At 37.2% G+C, this 26121-nt stretch overlaps 1 protein-coding gene and 1 non-coding gene across 4 annotated transcripts in view; both read right to left on the reverse strand.

Annotated features, from left to right (window-relative positions):
- Positions 1 to 218: 218 nt before the first annotated feature.
- COP1 (COP1 E3 ubiquitin ligase) overlaps positions 219 to 26121 on the reverse strand; it is a 147427-nt gene continuing 121524 nt past the window's right edge. For all 3 annotated transcript variants that reach the window (XM_066371573.1, XM_066371574.1, XM_066371572.1), the window contains 3 exons: positions 24539 to 24699; positions 2742 to 2786; positions 219 to 566 (listed from right to left, as the gene is read on the reverse strand). In XM_066371573.1, coding sequence (XP_066227670.1) covers positions 549 to 566; positions 2742 to 2786; positions 24539 to 24699 — 224 coding nt within the window. In that variant the 3' untranslated portion in view covers positions 219 to 548. The remainder of the gene's footprint in view (positions 567 to 2741; positions 2787 to 24538; positions 24700 to 26121) is intronic.
- On the reverse strand, positions 8895 to 9034 carry LOC136396164 (small Cajal body-specific RNA 3). The gene has a single exon (XR_010749569.1). It is a non-coding gene; the product is annotated as a small Cajal body-specific RNA 3 (non-coding RNA).

The raw sequence follows: 26121 nt of genomic DNA on the forward strand, positions 1-26121 counted from the left end.
TATAAGGTAGAGTTATTAATCTTTCCACATACTGTAGACATTAAATTCACTGAAAGGAATCCATATATTTTAGTGTTTACATTGACAGGCATAATTCCAAAGAAGCCGGGAAATACAGACCTTAAAACTGATCACTGGTATGTTATTCTGCAGTTCATGTGTGCTACATCTTGAGAAGACTACCATCTCTTGCCACAACTGACAAAAACATTCCCAGCTCAACTGTGGCTCAATAAACTTTTATTATTTTTTGTTATTTATTTTTATTCAAAAGAATTTGTTTCCCTATCACAAAAATTAGATAACCACACCACCAACAGCAGCAAGGTCCGTAGAGTTACATTGATGGTGAAGAGTTCACTGGGTATTCCCAATGTTCCAATGGTCATAGAGGAGGAAAAAAAGTAAAAGAAAAAAATACTCAAAACAAATCCAAAACCCATGGTGACGCTGGGGAGAGACTTGACATGACAGTCTCTGTCTTCTCTCGTTGTCAGCTGCAAATGTATTTCAGCAGGCTCAAATCCAAGTTAACTTGAGTAAACCCTTCATACCAACTCCAGCACCTAATTGGGGAAAAAAGGATCAGGATAATAAAACAGTTTTAAAATACAGAAAAAGTTCAATGTATCTCTATTATATTGAAAATGTTGAACTAAATCAAGAAGAATTTCCCTTACTGCTAAACGCCAAAAAATTTGAAGGAATTAAACATTAAGTCTTTCTTACTTTCAACAGTTGGATGAATATTTTCAGATTAGTTATTTCCACAGTTAAATAGAAAGCCTTTAAGGTAAACTACGAAAAACATGGGGATAAACAAACTGGCTGATTCACAGCACAGATATAACATATTTGGCACAGACACAGGGTGGGGCAAAAGTAGGGTTACAATTACATCCACTTTTGAATAATCAATCAATAAAAATACAAGAATAAACTTGAGTACATGAAACAGAACTAATTCTTGTATTATTATATATTTATTAAGTATTGCTGTTTAGGATTTTAGTCTGTTTCTCCCATTGATAAAGTTCATAGTGATCAAGGTATACAGAACCCAAAATCTTGCCTTTGCCTATTGCTTCAAATATTTTCTAGTTAATCATTTGGTGTCAAGATTATTTTGTTAGTTATAAAAGTAATTATCTGGTCATACAAGAAAGGTGTGATACTGCTAAAATTAAAAATAGTAAGCAATGATCAGTTATAAAAGAGCAGAAGAAATGTCTACGAAAGAACATAGAACATAAGGAAAACTGCAAGCCACTGTCAAAAAGAATTATGTAAGATGGAGACTGCAATTCTAGGTGACAGAGAATTATAGAAGCTACTTTCCCCTCCTGTTAGTGCTAAGGTTTGACTTACACCTGTGCTTCCATAAGGGTTTTTGTCTTTATCATTTGCAAGCAGGCTACTTAACATGAGAGGTCAACGCTTTTGAACAAAATCTTACATTTGTCCTAAGATTCTCTGAGCTTCTTTAGATATGTTAGCAACCCCAATTTCCTCAAAGGCCAAACTTACAGAAGAATATGGTGCAGCTTTTTCAATAAATGGCTTGCCATGAGAATAAGACAAGGGGAGATGAGAAACTACAGAAAGCCAGTTAAAAGATACATTCCCAGTCTTTCTACTACCTTGCTGGAGGCTTCCAGAACATAGCACTGATCAGCTCAAAAGCCCGGCTTTCATTTAAGCTGTCCATGGCTCTCTAATGAGGCTTACAAGTAGAGAAACTAGCTACATAAAAAGTAGTGCACCCCATGTATGTTAGTTTGACCACTTCACAGCGCAGCCCTGCTTTGAGCTTGCTCCATTCATCTGAAGGACAGAGTGTTAGGCTTCGATTTGCTCCCTTGGTTGCTAGGTCATTCTCCACTCAGGATGACCTGAGTGGCAATACTGATGCTAAATGACAGGGTAAATAGATACATATTATTTCAAACCAACAAACTTCCTGATATCTCTACCATTAGCAGAGAAAATGTGGAGTGAACTAGCATCCACAGAATAAGTGCTGATCAAATCTGTGTACTAAAAACCTTTTCCAAAATGGTGTTCTATTTTAAAAGTTCAATGCTTAGCTCAGGATTTATCTGTCCAACGTATCATGTCCAACTGCTAAATATTTAATGGAATAATTAGATACAATTTTTACTTCCATGAGCTCCTAACTACAAAGAAAAGTAGGTGGAAAACCTTTTATGAATTTGACACTGAGACTGTGTGCCCAGAGACATGCAAGTTTCAGATTATACTAATGGCAAGATCACATGTTCAATTAATTTTCAACAAAACATTAAGATACCTTATCTTCCTTTAGCAACTGAGGAAAAACCTACTGGTCAGGGAAGAGAAACATGAAGAAGAATAAGAGTAAGATATTTTTAAACTGGTGACTGTCTAAGCATCTCCAGCTCTATCTTGGACCGTGCCCACCAAATGCCCTAAGGGGTGGCTGGTCTGGATAATAGAAGCTGAACAGCCACAGCAAATGCTGAACTGTCTTCACCTGTTTGTCGTTCTGACCGTCCATCAATCTATTCAGCATTCATACAGCCTCTAACAAGTACTATCATCTTCTCCATAGTTGTAAGCTGCTTATTCTTCCCCTTCAATCAAAACCATTCCCAAGCAGACAGAGACCCATGATTTGGAAAAGAATTTCTACATTACAGTTATAGTCTTTCTAACCTAAAAACGGAACTGAGTTTAAAATGGAGATGTAAACAGCTTACCTTAATTGTACCCTGACTGTTAGCAGCAATCAGCACATTGGACTCCTAGAAAAGAACAAGAACTTTTAAAGTACAAGAAGAATTTTCTGGAGGGTAGTCCAAGAGAATACTGTCCTTTTCATCCTTACTTCCCTTCACCTGAGACACCAAAAGAATCTCTTTAACATGTTTGTAACTACAAATCCCCCTCTTTTGATGATTAAACTTTAATAAAAATAATAAAGTTGGTAGCAGAGTAGGAAACTTTCAAATAGAAAGAAAAATAAAAGAGAAATAGATTACCACTAGAAGGAAAGCCAAGAAAAACAAGGACTGGAATAAAATACCAATAAAAATAACTTGAGAAAAATGAAGTGCATAATCCTTTCCACAGAAAACTCTGCCTTCATTCATTTTCTTCCATAAAACACTAGTAATCAATATAAATGCTGTTGACCTCTCTGGCATAAATCTCTATGGACAGCTATTTGGTATTAGGAAAACAAAAAAATGTGAATATTCATCTAGGAGAGGAAGGCTATCTTTCTTTTTAATCATTCTATCAGTATCTGTATTTTTAATAACTCTGGTGTTACTTGAAATAGAATGTATGTGGTAACACATTTTTTTATAGTCTAAGCTTTAGGGAAAAAAATGTTTCTCTGGCAAGTAAGAAGAGTGGGAAAGAGATGGATAAGACTGAGTTCACCAGAGGGAATTTTATTAAGTAGAAAGAGTTTGGATGTGTCTACTGTTGGAAACAAAGAGTATCACAGGGCTCTGGAGCTTGGAGTTGTATACAAGTCTATTTGCTTTTTAGAGTAGAGAACTAAAAAATAAAAATAATTAAAATTAGAAAACAGAATAGACAGCTAAAAGGAGGTAAACAGACTCAAAAATGCCACAGAGGCCACATGGCTGAGGTGAAGACTAAGTCCAAATAATAGCCACAGAGTGGCCAAACCTCAATGAAGGGTAGGATCTGCCTGGATATCCTACAGGCTTCATGACAAAGTGATGCAGTGAAAAAAAGAAAGCTCCTAGTCTGAATACTGGGGCAGTCACTCCAGCTAATCTAAGTTAGTCTTCAGTCACTTTTCTGTAAGAAATCTGTGCTCTACAAACTCATACATTTCTTTTCTAACTTTCCCTTTGATTCTTGGTAAAGTTACTTCTGGAAAACCCTCATGTTTTTGCTACTGGTGTTAAGAGGAAGTAGTATTTTCTACTATCCCTCAAATTTCTGGCCTCAGAATATTCCCTGGATATAATCAGTGGTGATACCACCCATGGAACTAAGCTGTATCAAGACAGAATAAGACATGTTTTTTATAGCATGGGCATGGGAACTGATGATGATGGGGTTTGAGACATACAACCTCAAAAAATGTGGCACCCTGGCATATTGTATACTTTAAAATGAAGGAGTTTGAGAAAAACAACAGAAGCCAGAAGGTTACTCCACCTGAAACAGGTCATAAAATCCTCATGTGAGAAGTCCCCACCTTATACGCAGAGGAAAGGAACACTCTTATCTTCAAAGACAGATGCCAAGAAGAATCCAAACAAAAAGGCCTTGCTAAATTTCCCCCAGATTATAACAATCTTCCCATGCCCGTAACCCACCACCCTTCTGCACGACTTCCCACTCTTCCTCACACCTAGCACCAAATACACAGGCCTGTTTCCTTGGGTCTTCATTTCCTTATAAAGGCTCCTATGTCACATAAAACTTAAATAAGTCTGTATGTTCTTCTCCTGTTAATGTGTCTCTGTCAGTTTAATTTTCAGACCTGACCAGAGGCCCTCAGAGGTTTAAGGAAAACTTCTTCCTCCCCCACACCAACATTTTCCTAGCTGAGGTTTTCCCTTAGATCAGTACATGTAGTCTTGAAAACAGCAACATGGGTAATACAGTATTCACTATTAGAATTAGTTTCATTATCACATTGGACCCAGACATAATTCCTCTGTGACAACCTTCCAGAAATGAAGCCACAAGCAGCACCAGCCAATCCAGTGTCTGTGAGGAAAGACTCCAGTCTCCAGGAAAGCCACGGCAACATCATCAGATGCTGCAGTCACCCAAATCTGTACCTCTGCTATGGGGACAGAGGTAGGATGGCGAAAACTTTATAGTCTAAAGCTTTATCTCTTTCTGCCAACTTAATTCTAATTACCTTTTAATACAAAAGAGGAAGGCAGAGAAACCTGGCAGAGGTGGTGTACCCTGCGAGTAGGGAGAATGAATCCTCTTCTGCCAGGTACAGATATTATATATTACATAATTCAAACTTCTAAGTCTTAGTGGAAAAGTATGGTATATTATCACACAGTATGAAGGATTAGGCTCAGTTAAATAGTCAGCACATAAGAGGAGTTTGAAGTCTGTAAACTACTGCACTAAACCTAAGAAGAAACACATCGGATAATTATCCAACAGTATGAATAGGCAACGTTTTTTTATAACCTCAGGACTATTATGGCATTAACAGGTGATGCCATATTATATTCTACCAGATGGTTAACACTAAACATCTTTTCCTGTGGAGACAGATAAATATCTCATTTATAAATAAGCCAACCCAGGAAATGATTGCCCAGTTGGAACTGTCTTATGGGATGAACACAGAGGTGACAGAGTATCCAAAGAATTCTTAGAAAACACTCAAAACTATTCGTATTAACAAACAATTTAAAAAAATTCATAGTTTCACATTTCAATAAGCCCCCTCCCTGCAAAGACTATAAAGTTATAAAAAAGGATTTAGGATTAAACTGTCTTTCAGATAGCCAGGTATTGGCTTAAGATAAATTAATTTTTGCATGCAATAGAAAAATAAAGCCAGGTATTATAAATGGTGATGAAAGGAGACTTGACTTGGGGTGGTAAATATACTACACACTATGCAGATGACATATTCTAGACTTGTACAGTTGAAATCTATATAATTTTATTAACCAATGTCAACCCAATAAACTCAATTAAAAGAAAGGTTGCTAGAAGATGTCCATAAAACAAAACAAAACAAACAAAAGTTATTTTACTTCAGCATAGAGGTATGAAAGTGATTAAGTACAAGGTTACTACTATAGGTTTAGAGTGATTTTTGTCTACATTTTGAATGACTGTTAATTCCTAGCTGTAGCTACAGTCTGCCAGAGCCCAAATGTAAATAAGTTCTGGCTCAATGAGTTGTTTTTCCGTGCTAAGTGAATAAAAATGGTAGCCAGTAGTTCTCATCTTCTCCCTCTTTCTTGGACAGACAGTTTTGCTGAAAACTCTGCTCAAGTTTAAGCTAATATTTCACCTTCTTAATATAAAAAGATTAAGAAATGATAATGGAAAAATTAGCAGCAAGTCTCTTTTAAAAATAGAAGACATATACACAAACAACTCATGGGAAAACAAAACTAGCACCCACTGGAAGTTCTCTTGGCTAGCTTGCCTATAAGAGTGCCATCATAGTTAACATATTAAAATCCTAAGCAAGCTGAGAAATAACAATTATTCACCTGGTTTGTAATTGGAGGATTTATTTCTAGAGATAGATGTCATTGATTTTAAATATGAATTAATTTTATTATAGTTTTAAGTATATAAAAAAAATCCAAACAACTTCCATTTCTGGCCATGGCAGAGTAAGTGGAATAGATTTACTGTCTTATCAACTAGAAAATTAAACAAATATGTAGGACAACACTGGACAACAAGCAGTGGAGGACCGTGATTCCTTTAACTGCCCTGGCTTTCTGCTGGGAGGCAATTTCTGGAGCACAAAGCAAAAAAGGTGAATCCAAGCAGAGCACAGAGGAATCTAAGCAGACCGCAGGAGACAGAAATGTGAGTTCAGGGTTTCGGCAGGGCCACTGCGATTTGTACGGCAAAGTACCACACACTGTCCTATTTATTTCCAGCACCCAATTTCCTGTTTAGACCTAATCTTTTTATTAGATATCCAAAGGAACTTGTGTTCACAATTAGGGAATACATATCATCAGCTGTTCTCAGGGATGGATATTAAAAATATTTAACAACACCAGTCATAAAATACCAGTCCAGTTCTACCATTACATATCTGTCCCTGATTTTAGCACATTCTTGGCAATAAAATTAGTTATAGTTCCATCCAATGTTTAAGTATAACATACAGATATAGTAAATACTCATCTTATAATGGGATTTAAAATTTATATAATGAGTATCAAAGTCTGAGCTTTCATAAAACCTTAAACAGCAAAGGAAGATGTGTAACTGATAGTATTGGTACAATGTACAAAATATCACACTTTACATTCAAATAAGTCCATCTTTAATAAGATCAGTAACTTTGATTTGTTATTTATGAGAATCACTTGATTCCTATATTTAAATATCTGGTTTAAGTAGAAGCCTGCTGTCATCTATTACAGTGATCCCCAACCCCCGGGCCGCAGACCAGTACCGGTCCGTAGGCCATTTGGTACCGGTTCACAGAGAAAGAATAAATAACTTACATTATTTCCATTTTATTTATATTTAAGTCTGAACCATGTTTTATTTTTTAAAAATGACCAGATTCTCCCTGTTATATCCGTTTAAGACTCACTCTTGATGCTTCTCTCGGTCACGTGATACATTTATCCGTCCCACCCTAAAGGCGGGTCTGTGAAAATATTTTCTGACATTAAACCAGTCCATGGCCCAAAAAAGACTGGGGACCACTGATCTATTAGATTTACTGGATTTTGTGCAGAAGACAATTTTAAGGGGACTATGCAATATTGCAGGAAATGATAAGGACGTGGGTAGTTACATGGATAAATATGGGAGCAAGTACACTCAGAAAGACAGGGGCACTGCAAAGGATTTCAGAACACAGGAAAAGTACTAGACTTCTTGGCCTTGGTTGAGACACTACCCAGAAAGCGATAAGGAGCAGTGAGAACATCTCTCAAGTATTTGAACACATATGTTGAGACAGGTGCAGTCACAAGATGTTCTATTACGTTGGGTTCATGAATTTTAGCTGGAGGTCATTTTAGTACAGGGTCTTGAATCTAGACTTGAATTTGTCATGCAAAGAAACAGCAAAAATAATACAGGTAGAAAACCTTAAAATGGTTCATTAAAATGAAGACTAGAGTAGACTAAGGACCTCTAAACAATAAGGTAGTTATTCAACAACTATCTGATGCAATGACTGCTCAGAGTAAAAATATGAGGATTTAACAACCGCAGACAGGATTCTCACACAATCAGCTATAAATAAATCCACAGCTGTAGTGTGCTTATTAGCACACCCTAGTGCTAGATACCTTCCGCCGTGGTGCATTGGAAATGTCACTACCGCTCCGTTCCCTTCATCCCTATAGCAGACACACTCCAGGAAAAATTAAGACTTCAAATTTAGTACTAACAAGTTAATACGTAATAGCCAGCTTTTCCTCAGGACATGTCGTTTCTTTTTCTTTTTTATTTATTTATTGATTTTAGAGACAGAGAGAAGGGAGGGAGAGAGAAATATCTGTGCATTCATTGGTCGATTACTTGCATGTGCCCAGGCAGGGGATCAAACACATGACCTTGTTTATCAGGACGACACCAACTGAGTTACCCTGTCAGGGTAAAAATGATCATTTCTGAAATCTGGTTACAGTAAAAGAGTACATAAATTGTATTTTGGAAAATGCATTTTCTTAATAATAAATCAATTCTTAATGAGAATAACTTCATAAAAACTACCTGATTAGCTCCTTCTATTTAAAATATTGATTGACCTTTACTGATAACCCTGGATTAGTTAAACCAATGTGGTCCTTCAGAAAAATATTTCTACTTTCATTCCACTTTCTGAAATAAACAAACAATATCTGTTTTCAAAAACCGAAAGATTCCACAAAGACAGGTTAAGATGGATACAGAAGTAACCTCACTTGGTTGTCTATTAATAATCCAGTATACTGTGGGGGAGAAAGAAGGAAGAAATGGGGGGATAAATGGTGATGGAAGGAGACTTGACGTGGGGTGGTGAATGCACAATACAATATACAGATGATGTGTTATAGAATTGTACATCTGAAATCTATTTAACTATATTAACCAATGTCACAATAACAAACCGGTACACTTAAGCAGTAGAGCTATTAAGCAAAATGGCAAGGAAAACAGTCCCTGGAGTGCAGGTTTTAAAGGCTGTATGGAGGGGAACGATCAGACTTAGTGAGCTGTGCTAAGCCAGACAGAGACCTCCATGTTTATGTAGGATCACTGCAATTTGCAGACAAAAGACATTTTTCATTTGCCCACATGGTTGGTTTCTGCAGGTTCCATTTTTGTCATGCTTCATTACGAAGAAGCCTTCTGTTATCCAGGCTTTTCTACACCAACTCCCTGACTGCATCAAATTCTCACTTAAACATGCTTTAATGCAATCGAACAAGTTATGGAAAATGAACAGGATTTGAGAACTATAAACAAGACACACAACATACAAACTCAAAGTGATCTTTGCTAAGGAAGAAAAAAGGTTGTCAAGAACATGTACAAGGGAAGGAGGATTGAGATAACAAAAAAATAACACATCTATTCACCACCTTTCCCTCATTCCCAATGCTTTCCCAAGTCTTCTCCCTTCTCATCAAGACACCCTAATCAACCTAATTCTCCTTACCACATGGCACTCAAATATTGCTTCCAGACACCTACAAATTCCTTCACATGCCAACACCTCTAGACCTTTGGATGCTCTCCTGAATAAAGCCCGAGAACCATGTGCTTGCAACGACAGGTCTGACAGGGAGAAGAAACCTCCGCACTGAGGAGGCCTGAGCATGGGACTGAGCGTATCTCCTGGTGCTCCGGCAGAAGCTCCCCCGATGCCCTATACTACTACACAAGCTACCCCAGGCAACCCAATTTGAGATAAGAACACCTGGACATGCATTCTGGTTCTGTCATAGTATTTAACCCTCTCTGGGACTCAATTTCTTCAACTATAACACAGGTAATTCATAAAATTTGTATAAAAACTCAAAGCACAGCAAAAGTATCTAAGCAAAAAGGAAAAGATATATTATAGGCACTGCCAAAATATGTGGCAGTTATTCTTATTAAAATGCCCAAATTTCTTTAAAACAAAGACCAGTTGTCCCAAGTATGACTATTGCTGGATCATTCTAGTCACCATATTTATGATCTTATCAAATTTATCAAAAACATAAAGTAGGCTCTTCAGGGGAAGGAGACTTAAATCATATTGTAACTCTCCCCCAGAAAACTAAGTAGCTCTTCATATGGTAGCTACTGGTATGCTGTTTTTTTGCTCTCAAAATAGGTTAGATAGTAACATTATTTCAGACTCTTAAACATCTTGAACACCGCTAGTACTTTAGATACAATGCCTAAGATCAAACACATGAGGAAAGAAATATAATTCAGGGTGAGAAGAGTGTCATTTAAAATTCTGTTCATGAGGCCCTGGCTGGTATCTCAGTTAACGCGTCATCCTGACATGCCGAGGTTGCGGGTTCGATCCCTGGTCAGGGCACATACAAGAGCCAACCAATGAGTAAGTGGAACAACGAATTGATGTTTCTTTTTCTCTTTCTCTTTCCTAAGAATCAATAATAATAAAAAAAATTCTACCTATAATTACTCTGTATTTGTTTTAAAGGCTGACTTCTAATTAATTAAATTTGAAATCTGAGCTACCTTTGAATCAGTTCAATTTTTTTCCCTATAATTAAAATTGAATTTTCTTATGGATCATATTTAATTGTAAGTGTAAAGTACATTTTTAAATTAGATAGAGGCACCTGAAGCAAAATAGATAAAATAATCAAATTGAGGAAATATATTCATCAAATATTACTCTAATTTTCTTTTTGTGACAGAGAGAGAGAGAAAGAGAAAGAGAGCAAGACAGATTAGGCCAGACAGGAAGAGAGAGAGATGAGAAGCATCAATTCTTCGTTGGGGCACCTTAGTTGTTCACTGATTGCTTTCTCATATGTGCTTTGACTGGAGTGCTACAGCAGAGCGAGTGACCCCTTGCTCAAGCCAGCAACCTAGGGCTCAAGCCAGTGACCTTGGGCTTCAAACCAGCGATCCCACGCTCAAGCTGACGAACTCGGGGTCTCGAATCTGGGTCCTCCATGCCCCAGTCCGATGCTCTATCCGCTGCACCACCGCTTGGTCAGGCAAACATTACTCTAATTTTTAATGATAGCCAAATACATATTGGAGTTACATGCAAATAACTGAGTTTGAAAGAAAGTTTTCTAAATAACCTACGGTCAATTAAAGGCTGTAAGCAATGTCTGACTGTCTGAATTCCTGTAATGATTAAGAACATGTGGTAGCAGTGTACAAAGGTAAGCGAAGGGAGATGTAAAGGTGTTGGAAGTAATCTATGAAGGGAAGGGAGGGCAGGAATGTGGAGATGAAAAGCACAAACTGAAAAAAGATATGAATACAGGAGATATTTCATGTGATCCTAGCCAAAAGGCTGAGAAGTGATAGATATTTCAAACAAAATATTATTGCTGTTTGATAAATAATTAGAAGATAAAAAAGAGATGTAACAATGATGACTTAGGAGTTTAGGCTTAAATGACTCAGAAGAGTGATAAAGCCACAAGAAAACAAAAATGTTAATCTGTCAAAGGCTGAAAGGAAAAATCAAAGGAATAGCATTTCATAACACATTTCTTTTGGCTGTACAGAATAAATTCTCAAAGAGCTCACTGCCTGATTTAACCTGACCTCACTTCTTTTGGGAGCCAGTTAGGGTCTTTGAAAATTTAATTAAGTAAACTCTGTTAATTCAACAAATACTTATAAAGCAAATATAAGAATGAGAAAGGTTCACAGCCTGGTTCTGTTACAGCACTTTAATACTTATGAAGCTCCCGGCAGTTTAAAATGGAAGTGTTGGCACTTGTGAGCTGGTGAACACCGAAGTGGTGAAAATGGAGAGAAGGCTGGCCCAGAGAAGGCATGGGGGTCTCGGGCCTCCCTACCCTCACCCATTCCCTTCCCTATGCATCTTTCCCATTTGGCTGTTCCTGAAATAAAGCCTTTATAATTGGTAAACGTTTGGTCAAATTAGGCTGATTAAACATCAAGACAGCATGCTGCCTTTTGGGAGACAGATGTCTGACTCCAGCTTTAAAATCCTGATTTTGGCCTGACCCGTGGTGGTGCAATGGATAAAGCACTGACCTGAACACTGAGGTCACCAGTTCAAAAACCCCAGACTTGCCCAGTCAAGGCACATAAAAGAAGCAACTAATATGAGTTTATGCTTACCATTCTTCCCGCCCTCCCGAAAATCAATCAATAAATATTTTTTTAAAAAGATCCTGATTTAGTACAAGCACAGGTATATTCTGGCCTTTACAGGCAGTCCCCAGGTTACAAACGTGATAGGCTTTCGTATGTTTGGAAATGTTTAAGTATTTATTTGCACAGAAAGGCAAAAATAAATATTATGTTAAGACAAACATCTGCTGCCTGATCGGGTAATGGCGCAGTGGATAGAACATTGGTGTGGGATGCTGAGGACCCAGGTTCGAAACCCTGAGGTGACGGCTTGATCATGGGATCACAGACATGACGCCAGAGTTGCTGGCTTGAGCCTAAAGGTCACTGGCTTGGCTGGAGCCCCCCAGTTGGGGTACATATGAGAAAGTAGTCAATGAATGAACAAATGAGGTGCTGCAACTATGAGTTGATTCTTCTTATCTCTCTTCCTGCCTGCTTGTCTCTCTCGCTAAAAGGGAAAAGAAGGAGACAAATATCTAAGTTGCATTTAAAAGGTAAATATACCTGTTCCAACTTACATACAAATTCAACTTAAGAAAAAAACCTATAGAACCTATCTCATTCATAACCGAAAGATTATGTTTTGCCAAAAAGATCAAAAAGAACCCCTGCCTGTTACCTGACATTTCCCTTAGGCTGGCCTTTACCACCTCTTCCAAAGCAACCAACTTCCAAAGGGACCTTGGAAAGCCTTCTTATGTGGCTCCGGGAAGGTCTGAGATAGATAGAACCCATTACTCCTGGAAGAGAAGACCGGGTCTGTGATAGGTATTGTTGGAAACACTTTTGTTCCCCTTCTCACAGGGGAACACTATCACAGGGGAACACTACTGGATCTCTATAAATTTCCACTGGTAGGATCAAGACTGGATGTGTCAGAGGGGGGTCTTTACTTTCCTCTCCCAGTAATTCTAGGCTGTTCAACAAAATAAAAGAAGAGATTTATGCGTCCCATAAGAAATAACAACAAGCCTGACCTGTGGTGACGCAGTGGATAAAGCGTTGACCTGAAAATGCTGAGGTCACCGGTTCGAAACCCTGGGCTTGCCTGGTCAAGGCACATATGAGAGTTGATGCTTCCAGCTCCTCCCCCCTGTCTCTCTCTCCTCTCTGTCTCTCTCTCCTCTCTAAAATGAATAATTAAAAAAAAAGAAATAACAACAAAAATGAAGATTTCTGGGCTTCACTCTCAGGAACTGGGGTTTAGAATTTTGCTTTTTAAATACATTTCAGTTAATTAATAATTCTGAAGTAGATATTAGTAGACCATACTTGAAAAAACATTAGTATAAATATTGAAAACTGTCTATAAATGTTGGCCTCAGAGAAGAGAGAAATCTGCATTTTCCTGTTTTTGGTCGGGGGCTGGTCAGGAGGAAAATAAAGAGAAAAGATTTACTTGTTTACTTTTTAAACATTTTTTATAAGTTCTTATTTACCAGATCCCACACAAGGACAAAAGAATGCCAGATTCATAAGATGAGTTTTTAACCCAAGAAGACATTTAAGTTTAGTGAGAATAATTATACATATAAAATTTTATTTGTAACACTTTCACAAAGATATATAAATTTATTTGGTTAAAAAAGATAGTATATTCAGTTCTTGATTTGAATTACACACATAGCTCACAGAAATTTAGTAGCAAAGTTAACCTCACAAATGGAGGTCTATGAGAAATTAAAATAAAATTTAGTGGGAAGCAGAGAACTGGGTTGCTACCTACACTAGTGCCATTTACTTATACTACTAAATGCCCTCTTTTCTTTCCTCTCATTACCATATTTTTAACTAGTTATAACAAAACAAAATCCATGAAGTCAGCAGAACTTCATAGATTGCAGTTTTGAACTTTTTGCTTACATTACATTAACAAGTGACATTGGATCCTCAAAGGATTCAAGTAAAACTGGGGTAAAGGGCAGGGTTCACATAACAAAAATTAATTCAGAAAATGTTGACTTCTACTACATGTGGAAGCACAAGTTCTTGAACATTACACATTTTTAAAAAAATATTTACTGTTTATGAGGTGATCAGGAAGAATGAGAGCTGTTCTTATGAGACAACATTGTAAGATTTAGTTACAGAAAACTGTGATGGACTTCCTTGTGAGGCAGGAGATCCCCATCACCAGAATTAGTGAGAAAGTGGGAAGGATATCCCATCAGAAATATGACAGAAATCATTCCTGCAATGGAGAAAAGGTAAGGCTAGATCAATCTAAGGTAGTCATCCCCCAGTGAACACTCTACTACTTTTGTGGCTACAAAACTCAACACTCTTCTACTTGAAGGGCTACCTGTCTAATGTAGGACAATATGTATCAAACAGAAGTACAGGAAGACAGTGGGGCACAGTGAGCAGCAGAGCAAAGGCACATAGGTAACAAAACAAAACAAAACAAAACTCAGAAGCAGCTCAGTGTTACTGGGTGTTAAATGTGCCTGTGCAAGTGGCAGGTGACCAGACTGGAGAGGTAGGAGGGGGCCTGATAAAGGGGATGTTAGATGTCACATAAGAAAGCTTAGATGTTATTCTGTCACCAATAATCATGAATTTCCATATATACACTTCAGCGTATAAAATCAGTTCAAGTAGTATTTATTAAAATTCCCTTCCCATCTCAAAATATTTTGGACACTTTTAAGCACAATAGGGTAATAATAAAATTTTAGGTTAACAGCATAATTTAGAATGCATTCTCAAATTAATATATTTCTTTTTTCTCTTAAAAAAAGCAAAAACAAACAAAAAAACCCCACCAAAAAACCCGATAAACAAAAATCAAGCAGTTCAAAGACCTTCAATTCTAGGCTTCAGACCTAGCATACTTCAGACAGACAAACACTATTTTTAAAAATATATTTAATGAGAAAATAATTTTAAGAGCCATTCTAATAGAAGTCAAATTTCATGACAGTACATATGAAAATAACAATAATGAAATATTTAAAATATCAACTAGTAGACCCATTAAGTCATACTCTATTTTCATTACAATATTCACTGTCAAATATCTAATGCAACAGAAACGTTTTCACAGAGGCTATCCATACAGTGCTGGGCATTAAAGTCAAGGAACAGTCACACTTAATGTCACTTAGTTAACACAGAAATCAACCACAGTCTGCTGCAGCTTCCCCCACCTGTCTGTCTCCTCTCCCCATCCCTCCCCCCCACTCTAGTGGGGACACTGAGGGAAGAGCGGGCGCTCGGAAGAGACGGGAGCCACAGTCCTCCTGGAAGTCAAGGTCCATGCTCAGTCTTCTTTCCTTCCATGCCCAAGACAGACAAGAGTTCATTCAGATTGGCCCTCTTCCAGTCAGGAAAATTTTCTAAAGTGTTACAAACCATCCAGCTAGAGGAAAGAAGAAAGGAAAGGAAAGATAAAGGAAAAAGGGAAACAGAACTGAAGAAAGGAGAGAAGAAAGAAAAAGATGCTCCTGTGTTGTCTTCTCAGTGGTCACTGAAGAATTTAGGATGAGAAATAGCTTATAAGTGCAGGAAGTCAATACATATTAAAGACAGATTTCATTTAAAAAGAAAGGGAAAAAGACCACATCTTATTTTTTATTTGTGTTTCTTCCTAAGGGGATAAGAGAGTAGCACAATCTAACAGACATTAGATATTCATAAATACAATTATTCCCTCTTTAGCAGATGCTCAAGAGCCATTTATGCCTCTTGGTTACAATGTACAGCAAATCTCTTTTCAGCAGAACTATGAATCATCTGTTCCTAAACTTGATTGCTCATATAATATTCCAAGAAGACCTAAGGAACTTTGTAAAATACAAATCTTTACCCTCTCCCCAAATAATAGATTCATGGGTCTAAAAAGATAAACACAGTTTATCTTTTTTTGGGGGAGGGAGGAGATCCCAAGATGATTCTGATGCTCACTCAGGTTTGAAAATAACTGGTGTAAATAAATTTTATTCTACGTCTTACGCACTTTAGTAGAAGTAGAATGGTTATTCACGTGTGCTTTAACTTTTCTAGAGTTCAGTATGATCTGATTCTTTAGACACAGCATACACTAAGTCAGAGAGGGATGTCTATCTCTTGATAAAAACATAACAATTGGAAAAACAGTTGTGTCGGGTCTCTTTGAGAGAAGACTGAATTGTAAAACTGCAGTTATACAACAGAGAGAAGGAAGAAGAGGCTATAAAGCTAACAAAAATATTAAGCCAAATAATAAAATAATAAACACCACTTCCTCTGCATCTGCAACATCTTGAAATTTTCATTGCTTTTGAAAACAGGCAAAATCCTGGAGGTTGTTTCCCAAGGGGAAAATGGTAATTATAAAAAAAATTATATAGGTACCAATTAATGTTTATGTCAGGGAACTTATTTTCTTAAATTGATGTAGTCCTGATAAGTTTTAAGTGACTCTGTTAGATGTTAGAAGTATCTCCTACCTCTACTTTAGCATTTCTTTGGTTTCAAAAATGACTATTTAATTATGCAACAAACAAGAGAAAGGACAACCCTGAAGGACTGTATCATTCATTATAAAAATTATATATTAGTTATACATTATGTGCAAACAATTTGCTTGGTGCTAGAAGTAATTAAAAAATGAGATGTTAATAGCAAACACTTATATCGCTCTTACTGTATGCCAAAAACTATTCTAACCCCTTTATGCACATTAACTAATTTTAACTGTAACCTTAAAAGATAGGTTACCATGATCGTTAGCACTTTATAGACAGGAAATTGAAGCTCAGTGCAGTTAAGGAACTCAGCATGATAACAGGTGTGGTCTGTGGGCAATCTGATCTGAACTTATGCAGCCTGGCTCTATAGTCTGTGCTCTTTCTTAACACACTATGATGCCCTTTTTCAAGGAATTTGCAGGTGAGCAGAAATCTGTGACATGAATATAAATAACAGGAAAAATTACTATATTAATTCATTCAGCAAATATTTTTAATGGATAGAAATCCTGAGATTTAGGTAAGAAAAGATCTGCTCAAGAACACAAAGTTTTAGTTAAAAGTTTAAAATAAGTGTCTAAAATATAAAATTTTCTCATAAGTAAAAATGGAAAGAATATATTTCATTTTATGACTGAAAAAGATGGTTTCACCAAATATGGTTATGGCCTTGTATAGTATGGGTGATGACATAATTGATTCCCAAGCCAAGTTTTGCTGGATGTGGTTTCAGGGAAGGAAATTAGGGAAATCATTATCGTGACATCCTTTACTCCATAGTTACGGAAATGTGTAACATGATTCTTGGTGTTTCAAGCCACACAGAAATATCCACCCTTATTAACCAATGTTTTCCTGAAAATAGAGTATACAGATTTTGGATCACCTCTGAAGAGCTAAGGGAGTCTTAAGGATCTTTTACAAGTATTGCCTTTTACCATTAGCTATCCATTTAGAATTGGTGACTCAAAACTAGATAACTATGCATAATGTGGTTCAGTCCTGCTGAAACAAAGATGAGGGTACCTGCAGCCCCAGCAGGAGTTACCATGGACTCAGGATCTCCCCCAATAATAAAGTTCCTTTACACAGACATAATCACTTAAGAACAGAAATAATCATCTGCATTCCAACAGTTTCAGGTTAAGAATCATGCCACAGAAGGATCCACAGCTAAAGAACATATATAATTTATTTTACCCAACTCCAGTTTCTGAATAAAGCAGTCATGATTTAAAATAAAGAAAACACAGTGTTATCTCAAACTTACCTTAGCTTCCTAGTATCAGTTTCAAGGTGGATGTGGGGTGTGAGATAGCAAATAGATATGAATTACTAACAACCACATTGCCAAAAAACTATGATAAAACGATATCTTAGTTGCATGGTATTTCCCTTTCAAGCAAGCATTTCTTTTAAAAAGGACAATTATCAGTATGTAAGTATACAATTTGTGGAAGACAGAACTAACATTTTAGAAAATTGCTTATGGAAAAAATTGATTAAAAATGATTATTTTTATTTTACTAACAAGATATCTTCAAACTGGCAAAGTGCCCTGGAGTGAAAGTGTACTGTATTCCACATTTTATGAGTATGGTGAAACTGAAACCTCTGGACTTTCTGAGTAGAAGAGCAAATAAACTTTTCTAGAAGGCAAACTACATATTATGAAAAACAAAAGACAAAGGATAAAGTACTGTCTCTCAGAATAAAAGAAAGAGTAGAAATATTGTCTTTAAAAGGGAGTAAAGTAAAAACAGTAAGCCTTAAAGCAAAGCAGACAAGTGCCCAGGCACATGTGAAGGCTGGAGAAGCACACTGTGAGCTCCCACAGCCCTGGGAGGTGCAGAACTGCAATACTGAGCACACTGACACTGCCCAGTGTCTTCAAGGGCAGTGTGTAACATTCTGTCCAGTTCATATGCAGGATGGTAGAAATAAAAAGAGCAGAAATTATATATGAAGTTGGCTGATTGATCAAAACAGGGCTTGAGATTACTGGTTCATTTTCAGTCAAAAGTGAGCATTAAAAATACATGTATTTATGTATGTTATAGGAAAAATCAAGGCTAGACAAAAATTTCATCTGCAGAGAAATATATTAAATTTCTAATGGACATACTAACCTAAGAGAATACATGTGTGCCTCCCACCCCCAATCAACCACTCTCAATTTCTCATTTCATCCCCAGGACTGAGTCACTGCCATAAATGATAACATAAAGGAACGTGCTACTTTTATGTTACTATTAATTAGTTTTATGTTAATTCATACAATAGATTGATACACCACTTGTATTTGTCCCAAAACTAAAAAACAAACAGAAATAAACAATTTCAAAAGTGTTCTTAAATTGAGCTTTTAAAAGTGATCAAAATTAGGTAGGACAGAAATAAAGCTTAGAAAAACAATGAAATGTTTGGCCTTTCTAGAGACACCTACTGATTTCATATCTTAAGAAAGTAATCAAGGTGAGATTATTTTATTACTCTTCCAAAAAAGTTTTCTGCACTTCCCAGCTCCAATTTCTCCTTTCTCTTTCTTTTTAAAGACCACTCCAATCAAGCTTTTGTCTTTCTATTGCTTCCATTTTTTTGCTTGTCTTACTTGTCTTGGCAGCACAAAGCCAAACAATCTCTCCTGTCTGAAAAACTGTTCACTTGCTTTCCAGGCACCAGTTTTCCGACTACTGATAACCACTCCTTGTCAGGACTTTTGTGGACTCTCTCCCTCATTGTCTCAACCACTGAACACAGAAGTGCCTTCAACAAAGGACTGACACTGCTCCTAGTCTCTAATTACTACACTCCCTTGGAGAGACCCTACCCAGTATCTTGGTTACATCATATTTGTATCTCCAGCCCCATAATCTGCTGTGAACTCCAAATTGGTATGTCCACTTAGATGGCGAGCAATATCCTAAACTTCATCAGTTCTCAAGTCTCCTGTGAATTTCAAACTTGATAGCTCTACTTTCTCTTTTTTGTAACTCTTAAACTTAGCTAGTCTAAAAGCCAACTTCTGGTCCTCTCCCCTGAGCCGGTTCCTTTGGCAGTCTTCAAAGGCAACTCCACTTTTTAAAACCACTTGGGGAAAAAACATTGGTGTCATCTAAACCCAGTTAATTTAACTGCCGGTTTTTGGACCAGCACTGGTCCACAATTACTGGAGAACTGGCACTGGTCCATAGACCAGCAGTTGAAAACCACTGGCCTAGGCTTTTCTTCCACTCTCTACACACAATCGATTTTCCCCTTTCAAGAGATAAACAGGATCTGACTGCTTTCACTGGTACACCATTATTTGACCTTACTGGAAATATTGCAACAACCTTCCTGCTTCCACTCTTGGCATCTGATTCCTACAAAACAACCAAACTGGTTTCTTAAAAATTTAAGTAAGATTACAACACTACCTGGGTCAAAACCTTACAATGGCCCCCAACTCACTCCCAGTAAAAACTGAAGTCTGACAATGGTAAACAATGCTCTATCAAAATGGTTCTCCTCTCTGAAACATCTACTCCTGCTCAGCTCACTGCCCTTCTTACTGTCCCTGGAGCACTAATCACAGTTTTACTTCAAGGTCTCTGAACGCTGGGCTGCACCTGGAACACTCTCACGTGGGGGGTGTTCCCATGTGGAAGAACACCCACATGGACTGTGCTTCCCTTCCTTCCAGTCTCTACTCCAAGTCAGTTGCGCAGGTGGGCATTCAGCCACCACCGACGGAAACTGCAGCTCCCGAGCCAGCCCCCCTCTCCCACTTGCCTGCTTTGTTTCACTCCAAGGCACTCGCTCCTTCTAACATAACTCATTATTTTGTTTCTGTCTCCTTAGGCGCATAAAATTTTAAGTCTCTTAAGAGGGCCAAATTTTTTTTTACAGTTTTGTTCCCAGTGTATCTCTAGTATCTGAAACTGGAACTGCACATAATAAATATTTGTTGAATAAATGAACAAAAGTCTTTCACACCTTCTGCCTCATCTAAAATAAAGTTATTTTTGTGGCTAATCAAAGTGACAGTTATATAAAAATAATATTTAAAACAAACCTGGGCCTGACCTGTGGTGGCGCAGTGGATAAAGCATCGACCTGGAATGCTGAGGTCCCCGGTTTGAAACCCTGGGCTTGCCCAGTCAAGGCACATATGGGAGTTGCTGCTTCCTGCTCCTCCCCCCTTCTCTCCCCCTTCTCTCTCTCTCTCTCTCTTTCTTCCCCCTTCTCTAAAAAAATGAATAAATAAAATCTTAAAAAAAAATTAAAAAAAAAATTAAAAAAACAAACCTGGAATAGTAACAAAATGAGTTACAGAACTTTTATTTTAATCTTTTTATTTGTGAAAATTAAAAGCAAGTTCCTGAGTGATGCTGACATTTTTAGTATAGGTGGCACATTTTAAGAAGTCTAACAACCTACTTTAAAGTTTTTCCTATAAATTACAATATGCATCTGTTCAAATTCAACATGAATTAGTTTTTAATTCCCTTCCTTAACAAGGCAAGAACTTGAGAACATTTTAATTACACTTATCCTCCTGACTTATGTTATTACTACCATGTACTTAATTCTATGTGTTTATTAAATCTAACAAAGCTTTGGATAGTCTTTGTGCATTAAGATTTACTCCATATTTACCATTTCTTTTGCTTTTCATTCCTTTCTGTATCTCTGACCTTCATCTTCATCTTCTGCATCTTTTTCTCTGCCTTAAAAATATCCTTTACTGTTTTCTTCAGTGTAAGCCTGCTGGTGGCAATTCGTATTTATTTACCTAAAAACATCGATGCTACATTTGTCTTAAGAGATTTTCACTGGATGCAGAATTTTAGATTGGCAGGTATTTTCCTTCAAACAAAGATGATCTGGTTCCACTATCTTCTGATTTCTGTTGCTTCATTAAGTTAGCCATCAGTCTAATCGCTGGCCCTTTGAAGGCTACTTTTTCTCTGCTTTCCTTTAAGAATCTCCATTTGTATTTTATTTTCAGCAGTTTTACTATGTGTCTAAATATGATTGTCCCACCAACTGGAGGGGGTCACAGGATCAGACACAACTAGCTCTAATATATAGTACTAAGTTAGCTTCATAGAGGGATAAAGAATAGGAAATTCAGCAGGCAGAGCACCTCAAACTCATCAGGGGGCAAAGCAACTATTTACATGCATAGCTTCTTAGATCTCTCCCCAGTTCACATGAAGAGTATACAGTGACCAAGGACAGTTAAGATACAAGTTGTTCACCCCCATACAGAGATGCACCTTGGTTTCCTGCCAGTCTTACATTGTTCCCTGAACAGATGTAAGGCCAATAAGCAGACTCACAGTTCTCTCGCTCTAGATGCAATACCACAGATGAGGTCTCACAATATATTTAAGATGACTAGCTCCTAGCACATAACATTCCCTATTTGTCTAAACTCAGCTTATTTCCATAAAACAGTGCTATAAACAGGCAGACCCAGGGTCAAATTTTCAGGTAGGCCTAGTGCTGCTCAAGGTCCAGGCTGGATATTAAATCTGTACTTACACTGAAGACTGCAAGTCATTTATTCTCTGGGCTACAAAGGCTTACTGAATCTCTGCCTTGATGTCTTTCATCAATTTTGTAAAGTTCTTAACAATCCTTTCTTTTTTTTAAAATTATTTATTTATTTATTCATTTTTTTAGAGAGGAGAGGGAGAGACAGAGAGAGAGAGAGGAGAGACAGAGAGAGAGAAGGGGGGGGAGGAGCTGGAAACATCAACTCCCATATGTGCCTTGACCAGGCAAGCCCAGGGTTTCGAACTGGCAACCTCAGCATTTCCAGGTCGACGCTTTATCCACTGCGCCACCACAGGTCAGGCTTAACAATCCTTTCTAATAGTGGCCCCAGCAACATTATTTCTCATCTCTTCTTTTAGGTCTGCTACTGAACATACTAAACTTTCTTACTTCAGCCTCAGTTTCTTTTCTTTTTTCATCACTTTGGCTCTCTATATTTCCTTCTGCGTATTTTCTTCTAACTAATCTACAAGTTCATTAATTCTGTTTTCATCTGTGTCTTATCTTCCATCATTCAACCCACTCAGAATTCTTAATTTTGGTATTTATATTTTTCCAGTTCTAGCATTTTAATTTTTAAAAGTTTTTAGTTCCCAGTTAACATTTTTAATGTTGTCTTTAATCTCATCAGCATAGATATTTTCAAGCTATTTCTGATAACTCCAATATCTGGAGATGCTGTGACTTCCTTTTGACTGTCCATTGCTTCTGCTGGATTTATTAATGCTGCCTTGCCTTTTCTTATGTCTGTTTACTTTTTGTGCCAGTTACTGCATTTTCAGTTTTTTAAAAAAAATAAGTAAAAACTCTCAGGTGACCTTTAGAAGATCTTTCTGAGAGGCTCTACCTCTGTATCCTGTGGACACTAGCAATCCAGGATCACCCCGCTTTAATTTCAGGACTGACATGGTTGAAAGTTGAGGTGCAATCACTGTGAGGACTTACTTTCTACTGGTTTACCCTAGATTACAGCCCTTTAGAAGCCCAGACCAAAATGGTTCACTGATAAAGTGCTGAGCACTAGACACTAGTGCCTGGGCTCTTTGAAGCCACCGAAAGTACTCTCAGACACTCCACCAAAAGTGGCAGATGCCCCCAGGTGAAAAAATACTCAAAAGTCAGGCTCACATTCCTAAGCTGGCAATTCTTCTTTATTTTGTTTACTTTCTAATGCCTTCAAACAGGTTTTTGTTTCTAAAATACATCTACTTGGTCCAAGTTTTCTAGTTCTATTTATATGGAGAATTGGTCCAAATCACTTAGTCTGCCATTACGCAAACTGGAAATTGGGTAAGAGAACTTTAAACAAAATAGCAATGGAATATATCTAATTCAAGTGAAACTACCTGGACCTCAGATATCTTAGTAACCATAAGTAAAAAATTTTATGTCAAAAATAAAACCAACCAAGTATCACCTAAAAAGCTATTTTATGAAAAGATGACATTAAAGAATGAGTAATGTTTATAAAAATCAAGATAAATTATTTCTTCATATAATTTATTAGAAAGCTTGCATTTTAAAATGTATGAAGAGGCCCTGGGTAGTTGGCTCAGCAGTAGAACATTGGCCCAATGCGTGAAAGTCCCAAGTTCAATTCCCAGTCAGGGCACACAGGTGAAGCGACCATCTGCATCTCCACCCACACCCCTCTTCTCCTCGCACAACCAAGGCTACATTGGTTCAAGCAAGTTGGCCTCAGGCACTGAGGATGGCTCCATGACGTTGCCTCAGGTGGTAAAATAGCTCAGTTGCTGAGCAATGGAGCAGTGGCCCCAGATGGGCAGAGCATAGCCCAGTAGGCGGCTCGCTGGTGGATCTTGGTCGAGGCGCATGTGCGAGTCTATCTCTGCCTCCCCACCTCTCACTTAATAATTGAAATAAATAAATAAGTAAATAAATAAATAAATAAAATGTGTGAATAACTGGTAAGTTTGAGAAAACATCTCTTTTGTAACCTAGAAGTGAAACTTTCTTGCTAAGAAACTAAATGTTTAAATATTTTTGTATAAATGTCTTTTGTAGAGTAATTCTGTCTTGAAATAGTATTTAATTACTTGTATATATAGATCACTCGCTTTTACCTACATCAAACTTTTTCCTTCCTAAAATAATACCAGGTTCAGCTAAATGTTTATTGAGCATATACTGTATGTTATCATAAAGAAAAATTAAGATAAGGTATACAATCTGGGCAAATTTCCAGTTTTATAGGAGTGAGATAAAGAGACTATGTGATAATGGCTATAACAGAGGCACACAGAATGCTAGGGGTACATAGGAGAAACATCATCTCAGAATGACACTGTTCCATTAGTGACACTGTTCCATTAGTAAATTTCCATTACTCCCTACCTGCCTGCTTCCTTTAGATATAATGCTAAGCTAAAATAAATAAAAATGTGAATCACATATAAGTTTATATTTCAAATTTTAATAAACTCACCTGTGTATTCAAAACCATAAAAAATTCTGTAGCCACCAAGGTGAAAAAAATTGATGTGAAAACTTACCCCATCTGGCAGTGCCCTCCAGCACACAGCACTAACAAATTCATTTGTGTCGTCTTCTTTTCGGTCTTTGTCCAGAACACTTTTGACTGTATCAAACTTAAAAGTTAACAAAGTCTTAGAAAGTCCTTTATAGTACAGGTAAAGAGAGTTGTTCTCGCTTCCTGAAAAAAATAAAAAAATATTTTTTTAGAATGGGATAACTCAGAATAGGACAGCATATTCATAAGGTAATTTAGCACTCACTGTTTAAAATCAAAAACTAATCATCTTTTATGGTTAAATCTGAAAGACCAGAGCATACGATTTCTTGGGGATCATGTCATAGAAAAAAGCTGTACTTGAAATAATCATTACTAAATGATAAAATAATATTAGCAATTCTAAGGCTAAAATTACCATAAAAATCATTTTGAGGAAAAGTCTAGAGAAGAATCAGAAATTTGTTATCATATGAACCTTAAATTATATATAGAACAATTTCATCTAAAGAAGAAAAAGATAGTTTCTGCATCTATACAGGCAAAGTTTAATAACCTACAAAAATTACATCCCTCTGACCGCTTTCCCTCTGGTCCCTTTGATCCCACCTCTGCCTCTGTTCCGTAGAAGATGGGATCAGAGAAGAGAAAGTGATTAATAAAATTATATATATATATCACACAGCATTATAGAAAACAAGACAGCAAATCCTGGAGGGAAGGGAGAAAGGCATTGGAGGGAAGGGGCAAAGGGGGGGCCAAGGGGAATAAGGGGGTGGAGGAAGATATATTCGGTGGGACACTTGAATCTATGTAAACACAAATTAAAATCATAAAAAAAAAAACTTCACTTGGGGTGGTGAACATCCAGTACAATATACCAATGATCTATTATAGAACTGTACACCTGAAACCCATAAAATTTTATTAACCAATGTCACCCCAATAAATTCAATAAAAAATAAATTATTGGACCTTGTTCCTAGGTAATTTTGATAAACTATAAAAAACATTTACTTATTGACATTAAAAAAAATTATATCCCATTCCCCAATAAAGGAACTACTCTATTAGGTGAGTAGACTAAAAACCTGGATTTTTGAGCAGTCTATGAAAAGTTGGATAATTATGCAGAGACTTGCTTTGGCAGGAGTCACGTTCACATACATGTGGAGAGAGTCAACTTTCCTCAATAAAAGCCAAGTCATTTGATGGTATTGATGAAAGTTCATATATTCAGGCATTAGGTATAGTAGAGCATTTGATCAATACTACATTTGATTTTTCTTTCTTTTTTTATGTGCGGCAGAGACAGAGAGAGTCAGAGAGAGGGACAGATAGGGCTAGACAGACAGGAAGGGAGAGAGATGAGAAACATCAATTCTTCATTGTGGCTCCTTAGTTGTTCATTGATTGATTTTTCATATGTGCCTTGACGGAGAGGCTACAGCAGACCAAGTGACCCCTTGCTTGGGCCAGCGACGTTATGCTCAAGCTGGTGAGCTTTGCTCAAACCAGATGAGCCCGCGCTCAAGCTGGCGACCTCGGGGTCTTGAACCTGGGTTTTCCACATCCCAGTCCTATGCTCTATCCACTGCGCCACCG

The sequence above is a fragment of the Saccopteryx leptura genome, chromosome 2 (assembly GCF_036850995.1).
Source record: "Saccopteryx leptura isolate mSacLep1 chromosome 2, mSacLep1_pri_phased_curated, whole genome shotgun sequence".
In the NCBI taxonomy this organism is placed as follows: Eukaryota; Metazoa; Chordata; class Mammalia; order Chiroptera; family Emballonuridae; genus Saccopteryx; species Saccopteryx leptura.